Source organism: Cucurbita moschata, unplaced genomic scaffold, assembly GCF_002738365.1.
Source record: "Cucurbita moschata cultivar Rifu unplaced genomic scaffold, Cmos_1.0 Cmo_Scf00025, whole genome shotgun sequence".
Taxonomy (NCBI): Eukaryota; Viridiplantae; Streptophyta; class Magnoliopsida; order Cucurbitales; family Cucurbitaceae; genus Cucurbita; species Cucurbita moschata.
Genome location: NW_019268541.1, coordinates 505,859 through 515,179, shown reverse-complemented (window position 1 = coordinate 515,179; position 9,321 = coordinate 505,859). Strand labels below are relative to the sequence as shown.

General features: G+C 38.8%; 3 protein-coding genes across 4 annotated transcripts; all 3 read left to right on the top strand.

Moving 5' to 3' along the window:
• Nucleotides 1-683: 683 nt before the first annotated feature.
• LOC111461779 (protein SODIUM POTASSIUM ROOT DEFECTIVE 2-like) lies at nt 684-1,413 on the top strand. 2 transcript variants are annotated; one of them, XM_023105425.1, is made up of 3 exons: nt 684-916; nt 1,032-1,108; nt 1,184-1,413. In XM_023105425.1, exons 1-3 carry the CDS (start codon nt 780-782, stop codon nt 1,312-1,314), a joined length of 345 nt encoding a protein of 114 aa, XP_022961193.1. In that variant the 5' UTR covers nt 684-779; the 3' UTR covers nt 1,315-1,413. The 2 variants fall into 2 exon arrangements, with proteins under 2 accessions (XP_022961193.1, XP_022961192.1); XM_023105424.1 differs by having other exon boundaries at nt 684-956; nt 1,033-1,108.
• Nucleotides 1,414-2,199: 786 nt separating this feature from the next.
• Nucleotides 2,200-4,906, top strand: LOC111461806. The gene is made up of 2 exons (XM_023105468.1): nt 2,200-2,817; nt 4,685-4,906. The coding sequence occupies exon 1, from the start codon at nt 2,353-2,355 to the stop codon at nt 2,812-2,814; it is 462 nt and encodes a 153-aa protein (XP_022961236.1). The 5' UTR covers nt 2,200-2,352; the 3' UTR covers nt 2,815-2,817; nt 4,685-4,906.
• Nucleotides 4,907-5,946: 1,040 nt separating this feature from the next.
• Nucleotides 5,947-9,318, top strand: LOC111461623 (VIN3-like protein 1). The gene is made up of 4 exons (XM_023105221.1): nt 5,947-6,174; nt 6,759-7,308; nt 7,454-7,764; nt 7,845-9,318. The coding sequence occupies exons 2-4, from the start codon at nt 6,851-6,853 to the stop codon at nt 9,035-9,037; spliced, it is 1,962 nt and encodes a 653-aa protein (XP_022960989.1). The 5' UTR covers nt 5,947-6,174; nt 6,759-6,850; the 3' UTR covers nt 9,038-9,318.
• The last annotated feature ends 3 nt before the right edge of the window (nt 9,319-9,321 follow it).

The window sequence follows — 9,321 nt, the reverse complement described above, 5'->3', positions numbered from 1 at the left end:
AAAAGATGGCCAATTTTAAAATATAATCGATCAAATTTATTTTAAACACAATTTACAATCTAGTTCCAATTTTAAAACAATTTTATTATGTTTTTTTTTTATTTTTTTTTGGATAGATCTAGTGATTGTTGCTGTAAAAGCTGAAGTAAGATCAATCACACTCACACATCCACTAATATAAATTAATAAAGAGATACAGAAGTTTACACAGTTTGAAGAGCACTCTAAACTACAATCTATCGTTAATAAAAAATTTCTTGAATTGTGTTTAAATAAATACAAATTGAGAATGACTCAGTAATAATATTAATGCTCATACATGGTTCAAATTGAACCAAATTATTGTAGCCCAAACTGTCTCATCTGCCTCAAATTATTGTAACCCAAAATGTCTCGTCACACGCAGGCGTGCGGTGCCCAGAGCCATAGCTTTTTCCCTCCTTCCTGCTCTAACTGTTATCTTCACCTCCAACATTCATTTTATTTCCTGCTACAAGTATCCACTTGTTTACTTTTTCAAATTTGCTCACAATAATTTACAAGTAGAAACTATTTTTTCATTTTAAATCTTGGGTTGAATTATGAGCCTCAAAATTTTACAGTTTGGTTCACTTATTGCGGTTGGTTACCACTTAACAGCAACCCAAAGCCATTATTTTAGCATTATAATTTACTCTCATTTTGGTCACCAAATGCTTCTTTATATACTCTGTCTCCCTCCCCCTGCTCTTATTAATTATGATATTCACTTGATTTGTGGTAGATTTTAGTGCTTTCTGATGGGGAAGCTGAAGAAAATCGCCAAGGCTCTGGATTGTTTCGGTCCCTCGTCATGTACTTCCACCGCTCGTTTTGACAAAGACCCACTCATAGCCAGCAGCAACAAGGGCCAACTCCCGACATTGGAGGACGGTGTGAATGGAAGCCAGAGCTTAGCCTTTGAACTCAAGCCCATGGTCCGGTTTTGTGTCCACTTCCCCCTTTCTTCCTTAGCCCCACAGATCCGTAACTATGTTAGGTTTGGTTTTGTAGATGGTGACTCTCAGGGTGTCCATGCACTGTAAAGGCTGTGCAAGAAAAGTGGAGAAACACATTTCAAAGATGGAAGGTATCATATCATATCATATAATTTTTTTTTTAATTTTTTTTTTTTTTGAAGATTTGCTTTGGGAAATGAACGCAGGAGTGAGGTCGTTCACTGTAGACTTGGAGACTAAGATGGTGATCGTTGTTGGAGACATTTTGCCGTATGAAGTGGTGGAGAGCGTTTCTAAAGTCAAAAGCTCGCAGCTTTGGCAGTCCTCGCTAGCTTGATCATTATTGGCATATCAAGAAATTAATAATTTTATGTCTTTAATTTCTTTATTCTATATGTTGTTTATAGGAATATGAGTATTTATACATGTCAACTCAAATATTAAAATAACTTGTAACGTTCAAATTAGCAGATATTGTCATTTTTTGTCTTTCTATTTCGGTTTCTTCTCAAAGTTTTAAAACCGGTATGGTTATTGTCTTTCTATTTCGGGCTACCTCTTAAAATTTTAAAACAAAATAATGATTTGTTTCCATCTTCAATAGATGTGGTATTATAGCAAAACACTGGTCAGTGTGCGAGAGAATGCTGATCCTCGAAGGGAGTGGATGCATAGCGATACCAGCGAGGACACTGAGACACTGGGCAGTGTGCGAGAGGATGCTGATCCCCAAAGGGAGTGGACGCATAGTGATACCAACGAGGACACTGAGACACTAGGCAATGTGTGAGAGGATGCTGATCCCCGAAGGGAGTGGACACAAAGCGATACCAGCAAGGACACTAGCTTCGAATGAGGTGAATTTTGAGATCACATATCTATCGGTGTGTGGAAACCTCTCACATACCCATTTAAAAAACTTAAGAAAAATTAAAATAGCACAATATATGTAGGCGATGGATTTAGACGGTTGCATAGCCAAACTTTAAAGTCAATGTAAAAAGAATCAAGTTTAGTTGATGGACTAAAATATCATAAAATAAAAAAATTATACCTAAGAAGAAATTTAATGATAACTAAAATAAAATAAAAAAAATTTGAAATATAAATGTTGCAATTTGTTTAGATAATGAGAGAAATATCTTGTATGAAAATAATTGAATATAAATAGTCAATGCCACGACGTCGTTTAACAGGTCAAAGTTTTTCATCGCCATCGGGATATCGTTTGTGGAAGAGAGAACAGTGACGTATCCATCACGACTGGTCAATAACTCGGAAGAAGAAGAAAGAAAGAAAAATCTCAGAAATTTGTAAAATCTGAAACAACGTTTGGTTTGATTCCGAGGACGATCGGAACTACAAGAAGTTCACCATGAAATCCATCTTCGTTCTTTTTCTCTTCTCAGCTCTCGTTTCTCTTTCGACCCAATCCACCGATTCGAATGACCTAAAAGCGCCACCCTCCTCTGCCCACGCTCGCCTCGCCAATTACGGGTTTCCGTTTGGCCTTCTGCCGTCCGCCGTCTCCAGCTACACCATCAATGAAACCTCTGGTGACTTCTCTTTGGACCTCGGCGACTCGTGCAAGTTCACGCTTCCACCGGACAACTACGTGGCTTCGTTTTCTAGGGTTGTCACTGGTAAGATTGCAAAGGGTCGGATCCACAATCTCGACGGGATTCGAGTTCGTGCTTTGTTCCAGTGGTGGTCGATTACTGGTATTAGGTCCACCGGCGAGGATTTGGTCTTCGAGGTTGGGGTGATCACCGCTAAGTATCCGTCCAAGAGTTTCAACGAGAGCCCAGTGTGTGAAGGGCGTCGGTCTTCTTCGTAAGAGGTTCGGGTTTCTTCAATATTCTGCTCTCTGCATCTTTTACGGCCAATTCCACTGTTAGAATTAAAAAATTAGGAGTAATTCTGGATTGGATAGGGATACATGCATGTGAATGAGACTTTTTATCTAATTTTGAAAGCATTGTCTCTGGATTAAATTCTGCAGAAATGGGACGATGATACTGGTTTAAATTTTCTAACGTCTTCCTTTTTAACTGGATTGGATTCTAGTTATCTTCTATATTCACGAATTCTGAACAGAATCTGTATTTTCCTTCCATATTCATATCGTTCCTAATTCAAGGTTTTCTTGATTACACATTGACTAATTTGAGAGGTTAAATATATAATGTTTTCTGCTAAGAATCCCAGAATTTATAATGATGTAAAAAAGAAAAAATCATAGTTTCCAGACGTTGCGGAATGGAAACTTTCTCCTTGTGTAACATCTGCTGGATCACCTTGTAAATATATATATTATTGGCAGCTGGCTAGTTTTGGCAATAATTTTTAAGCATTGAAGTAACCGGATGGCCTTTGTTGAATCGGCTTCATTGATGAATAGGATCTTTATCTATTTTTGGATCTAACAACTTGGCGTTCTGTGGTTGAAAAGGTGATGGCGTTGCAATTTGGATTCTGAAAAGGAGGGAGTTTAACAAGAACAGAAGCCATTAAGGACAACCATACAATGACAAAACCCGTCTTATTATAAGATATTAAGGCATTGGTGATGTAGGCGATTTTGTTGCACATTAGGCCAAAAAATATGTCCAACCAAGAGGGCTAGCCAGCAAAATCCATTTTTGACTAGGAAGTTGTGAGATCTCACATCGGAGAGGGGGAAACTTTCCTTATAAGGGTGTGGAAACCTCTCCCTAGCAGACGCGTTTTAGAACTGTGAGGCTAATGGCTATACGTAATGGGCCAGAGTGGACAATATCTGCTAGCGGTGTGGTTGGCTGTTACAAATGGTATTAAAGTTGGTCATCGGGGGTGTGCTAGACGCTGGCTCCCAAAGGGGTGGACTGTGAGATCTCACATCGGTTGGGAAGGGGAACGAAACATTCCAGTGTAAAAACCTCTCTCTATCAGACGCATTTTAAAACCGTGAGGCTGATGGTGATATGTAACAGACCAAAACGGATAATATCTACTAGCAGTGGGGTCGGACTGTTATAGAAGTATTTATTATTATGAATAGGACCTTGTCACCTATGGATTTCAAATGACGTTGCTAGTAAGCTGACATAATCAAGGACCTATAGACATAAAACAAACAGAAAGATGATTCTTAGGTAAGGGGGAAAAAAGGTTGAGCTAGAGAGAGCGATGGAATAGGAAGTTGAATGTAGAAGTAGTTGTATGATTCTAGACTTTAAAGCTACTGTTCCCTAAGATCTATTTGGTTGGACAAAGAAAAAAACACCATTAGAAGAACCATCCCCGAGGTTGAATGGTCTGATACTCAGATCTTTGATAGAAGAAAGAAAAGTAGAGGATGTGAATAGCTTTAATTTGCTTGCATTGCAGGCATATAACATAGATTATTTTCTGAATGCACATTGTCATTCTCAGGTTCTAGAAAAGCTATCTTGTAGCCCCAATATACCTTTTACCAAAGAACCTTTTAGCTGGAGTCGTGTTTCTTTAATGTATTTGACCGGCCATGCTGTGATCTTTAGCTATCTTCATTGTGCTCATAACAAAACGAGTGAATTCTCGTTTGTCTGGTTCTTGATTTCTTTGCAAAAAAGCAGATTCCTCAACTTTGTTTCATTTGCTTTTTAAATATCTAATTAGCTTGACTTGTTAAAGTGCAGAATATATAATAGGATCTGTAATTTAATTGGTATTTTGGTTTTGTGCAGGGTATTCATTCACTTGAAGCATAGATGAACTTAGTGGATAATGCATATCATATTATGTTGCCTCTTTAAACTGAAATGTGAACCTACTAATTATTCTGGCTGTGTATCTGCCTGTACTCTGTATATGTTAACTCTTGCTTCTTCTAGTTCTGGATTGATACTCTCTTTTGATTAATAAGGTTTGTTCAGTGCTTGATAATGAGCCGATCAATATTCTATCTCGATCTCGGTTAATATTTGAATCAGCCAAAGTTTAGTAGATATTATCCACCTTGACCCGTATCTCCTTTCTTTTTCAGTTTCCACCACACACGACACGACAAAGCACAGCCCAGTCGTCTCCGCTCATTACCCAATCAATTCCCCTTTGATTTTAATTTTGTTTAGCATCGATTCCCAAGAAGAAACCCATAATTACATCTTCTAAATATCATCCAAAAGATGTCCTCATTTCAGATTGCCTTGTTGTCGGTTCTTCACCACTTTTATCAACCAATCATGCCCCTGCCTCCTTTCCACCAAACTATCTACCCTTTTAACCCCTTACACCTTTTACACGTTCTTTTTGTCTAGTATTATGATAAAAACATACCTAATCCAAATGAAAGTGGGGTGGAACATAAAACATAAATGGGTTCATTTCATTTGGTCGATTTAAAGTGAGAATACTTTTTGATTTAGGGGATTTTTATTCTTCACCATCCGCCCACTGATTTTTCTAAGTTCACACCTAAATCACCCAAAAAGCCAAGGAATTGAAGACGACGGTTACTGTAAATGCAAAGCCAAGTCTTCTTTTTATGGCTAAAAAAATTTTTGTCAACCGGATTAAATAATTTATTTATTTATTTTAATTTAATGTAACATGATTAAATATTCGAGTCATCCGATTGGACGGTCGGATTTTGATCCGGTGGTGCAGCAGCGTCGAGGGTGATGCTGATGATGACCAGACAGACTGCTATTTTGTCTTCCACGTTGGGTTTCCAACAAATTTGATTAAAGCGAAAATATAACAGTAAATAAATTGGAATTTTTAATAACGAAGTGAAAATCACGCGCCAAAAACCGCGAATGGGTTCACTCCCTCAATTCAATTGTGATTCAATGCAAGGGCGGGCATATGTACTTTATCTGCTCGCTCGTAACCAGAAGTGTATTCCAGTAGGTTCACGCGCTTCTCTTTTTACGTTTTTTTCACTCTCTCCCATAACGTGAATATATTTCGTACAAGCTTCCTTCTCTCTCCAAACCAACGAACGCCTTCTCTCTCTCTCTCTCTCTCTCCCCTCCTTCTTCCTCTTTCTCTCCCTAGCTTCATGCTCGCTCAGAACAAATTATTCGGCTTCGGCGCATCGAAGCCCTAGATTCGTCACCATTCGTCGTTCCGAATATTTCTCTTCTGCTTTCATCGTTTCATTCAAACGATTTCGTTCGCTCCTTGGCGCTGTTTCTGTGGCAGATCCGTTGTTTTTCGAGCTTTCTTCTCGGTTGAGTATTTTTTCCTTTCTTTTTTTTTTTTTCAAATTTTTTATTCGTATTGTTTCAGTATTACGTAACGTTGATATACATGTACTTTTTCTGTTTAATTCCCTATAATCAGTATCCTCGTTGTTCGGCTATTATTGGTTTCTAGATTTGCTCAATGTGTTTGTCAAAATTTCACACGTGTTATTTTCAACTTTACTTCGCTTCTTGCGGCTACATGTATATATATGTATATATTGTGTATTGTTGTCATATAATATAAAGTGGTGGGGGAGATTGTTTGATGAAGGTAATGTGTCGTTTGTCATGGTAATTCAACAGTAATTTTCGAGAGAATGGTGGAAAAGAAATACTTCTGTGCGTGGAAAAACTTTTCTCTTCTGGTCGTTGTTCCTCTTGGAACCCGACTGACATCGTTTTTCTATAGGACTTAATAGTTGGTTTGTAGTATGTCATTTTAAGTATTGCAAGTTGTAACTTGTTTATATTCTTCAATCGAGTTTTGGCGTTCATAGCCCTGATGCGTAGAGCTGCAGAGAAAATAAGCTTTTAGGTGATATTGAACTGGTCAAGAACTTTTCTGTAGGTTTCTGAATTCATGGTTGGAATGATGAATTTGTTGAGCATTCTGATCATGTCTTAACAAGGAGAAGTCGGACCAATCATTCTAGAAGTTAAATGTTTGAGCTTCCAAAGGCGAGCAGAGGAATGGTTAACAAACTGGAGATGAAGAAAACTTCATCCAGTTTAAATAACCGGTCTGCTAGTAGGAAGCATCATAGGAAGATAGAAAACCCGACGCGAATGCCAACAGCTCCTGAGCAATGTCCACATTCTGGAATCTCATGTACATGGGTATGCAAAAATTCTGCCTGTAGAGCTGTTTTGTCAGTAGGTGATACATTTTGCAGGAGGTGCTCTTGCTGTATCTGTCACTTGTTTGATGACAACAAGGACCCTAGTCTCTGGTTGGTTTGCTCTACTGAATCTGAACAGGGAGATTCCTGTGGATTATCTTGCCATATTGAGTGTGCATTGCAACATGGGAAGGTGGGGGTTGTTGATCTTTGGCAACTAATGCAGCTAGATGGTAGTTACTGCTGTGCTTCTTGTGGCAAAGTTTCTGGGATACTAGAGTAAGTAATATTTTCACCCAATGTTTCCTTTGATCCTCTTATTTTGCATAATTTTGCGCTCTCAAGCTTCAGAGAGGTGTTGTTGCATAGTTAATGATATTATTTTAGGTACCGCCTGATTGAATTGTGAATTCTATTCTGGCAGATGCTGGAAGAAACAACTAGCTATAGCAAGAGATGCACGTCGTGTTGATGTTCTCTGTTATAGGATTTATTTAAGTTACAGGCTCCTTGAAAGGACTTCAAGGTTTAAGGAACTGCACGAAATTATTCAAGATGCAAAGGCCAAGCTAGAAGCAGAAGTGGGTCCAGTAAATGGGATTTCTGCCAAGATGGCTCGTGGTATTGTCTGCAGGCTCACCGTTGCTGGTGATGTGCATAAGCTTTGCTCACTCGCAATTGAAAAAGCAGATCAATGGCTGGCTACAGTGTCCAATCCTAATCTGAATTGCAGAGGTTTGGTCCATGGCCATTATGTTTCTAGCCCTCCAACTATTCTAAATAAATCTCATTAGCTTTAATTTTATTTTTGACAGAAGATTCACTTCCCGCTGCTTGCAAGTTTCTTTTTGAGGGTATCGAGTCTTCTTATATTGTGATAACTTTAGTAGAAATTTCGAATGAATCATCTGAAGAGACTAAAGGCTACAAGCTTTGGTACAGTAAGAGTAGAGAAGAAGCATACACAAAAGAACCTGTATGTATATTTCCTAGAACTCAGAGAAGGATTTTGATTTCGAATCTACAACCATGCACTGAATACACATTCAGAATTGTTTCATATTCAGAGAATGGTGACGTTGGTAACTCTGAGGTCAAGTGTTTTACAAAGAGTGTTGAAATAATTCACAACTCCCGTTCTCCAGCCCCTTCAAATCCCAGGAAAGAAAGTCCTATTGAAGAAAGTAGTATCCACAAGAGGGGTCCAGATAGTACAACCATTATCTGTTCATCTTTAGGATTTCAAGTTCGACATCTTGGAAAGATTCTGGAACTTGCTAAGGCTCAAGGAGAAGGTTGTCTTGAGAGGCTTTGCAGTGCTGATGTGACAAATTATCGTGGAGTGCAGAACGCGGTCAAGCCCGAAACTCCGGAAGAAGAGCAGCTACCTCCTATTTCTCGTGGACTTGATTTAAATGTGGTTTCTGTACCTGATCTGAACGAAGAACTAACTCATCCTCTCGAATATTCTAAGGATGAAGTTAATGGCTGCACGGTGCAGCAGGCTGTTGAGGCAGATGGAGATGCTGCTTCCCATGACATAGGGAAGAATGGCATGGCAAGATCAAACGGTAGTGATGATTCTCAAGTCTGGACATGTGGACCAAATAGCGAGGTACCGGCTGTTGATTCCCTCGCAGGGGGGTTGTGTAGGAAAAGGGCAGCTAGCGCAATTGAAGAGACGAATGATTGTGACAGCACTTTGATAAATGAATCGCCACTCCGAGTAGCCAATGATTCATGTTTCTTGGACGAGAACTTCAAGTATTGTGTAAAGATAATTCGATGGCTGGAATGTGAAGGTCACATTAAACAAGACTTTAGATTGAAACTTCTAACATGGTTTAGCTTGAGATCATCAGAGCAAGAGCGTAGGGTAATCAATACATTTATCCAAACATTGATTGACGAACCTAGTAGCTTGGCAGGACAGTTAGTCGACTCCTTCTCCGACATCATATCTTGCAAGAAGCCACGAAATGGGTTCTGCAGTAAGCTTTGGCATTAGATTAGCATTCACTCGTACTTATATCTCTGCTTCTCTCCTGTAATTGGTCACAGGCATTCTTTCTTGATCACTATGATCAAGTGATTCATTTATATCTCGGACAATGTCATCCGGGTTTAAGAAATTGGATGCTGATTGCAGAGACATTACCCAATTTTTCAGAGTATGTGACAAATTGGTACTTGGTGTCGGTGAGGGTAATTTGTAATAGCCATATTGGCATTGCCTTCTTCCAATGCAAAGAAGGTAATTGAAATTTATAATTATTTTTACTTCAGAAGAGA

What these genes read in the sequence shown, in the direction of transcription:
- LOC111461779 (XM_023105424.1), top strand. Translation starts at nt 780, where the DNA reads ATGGGGAAGCTGAAGAAAATCGCCAAGGCTCTGGATTGTTTCGGTCCC. An exon ending in CCTTTGAACTCAAGCCCATG is followed by an intron (nt 957 to 1,032) that starts GTCCGGTTTTGT and finishes TTGGTTTTGTAG; the next exon opens with ATGGTGACTCTCAGGGTGTC. An exon ending in ACACATTTCAAAGATGGAAG is followed by an intron (nt 1,109 to 1,183) that starts GTATCATATCAT and finishes AAATGAACGCAG; the next exon opens with GAGTGAGGTCGTTCACTGTA.
- LOC111461806 (XM_023105468.1), top strand. Translation starts at nt 2,353, where the DNA reads ATGAAATCCATCTTCGTTCTTTTTCTCTTCTCAGCTCTCGTTTCTCTT.
- LOC111461623 (XM_023105221.1), top strand. Translation starts at nt 6,851, where the DNA reads ATGTTTGAGCTTCCAAAGGCGAGCAGAGGAATGGTTAACAAACTGGAG. An exon ending in AAAGTTTCTGGGATACTAGA is followed by an intron (nt 7,309 to 7,453) that starts GTAAGTAATATT and finishes CTATTCTGGCAG; the next exon opens with ATGCTGGAAGAAACAACTAG. An exon ending in TCCTAATCTGAATTGCAGAG is followed by an intron (nt 7,765 to 7,844) that starts GTTTGGTCCATG and finishes TATTTTTGACAG; the next exon opens with AAGATTCACTTCCCGCTGCT.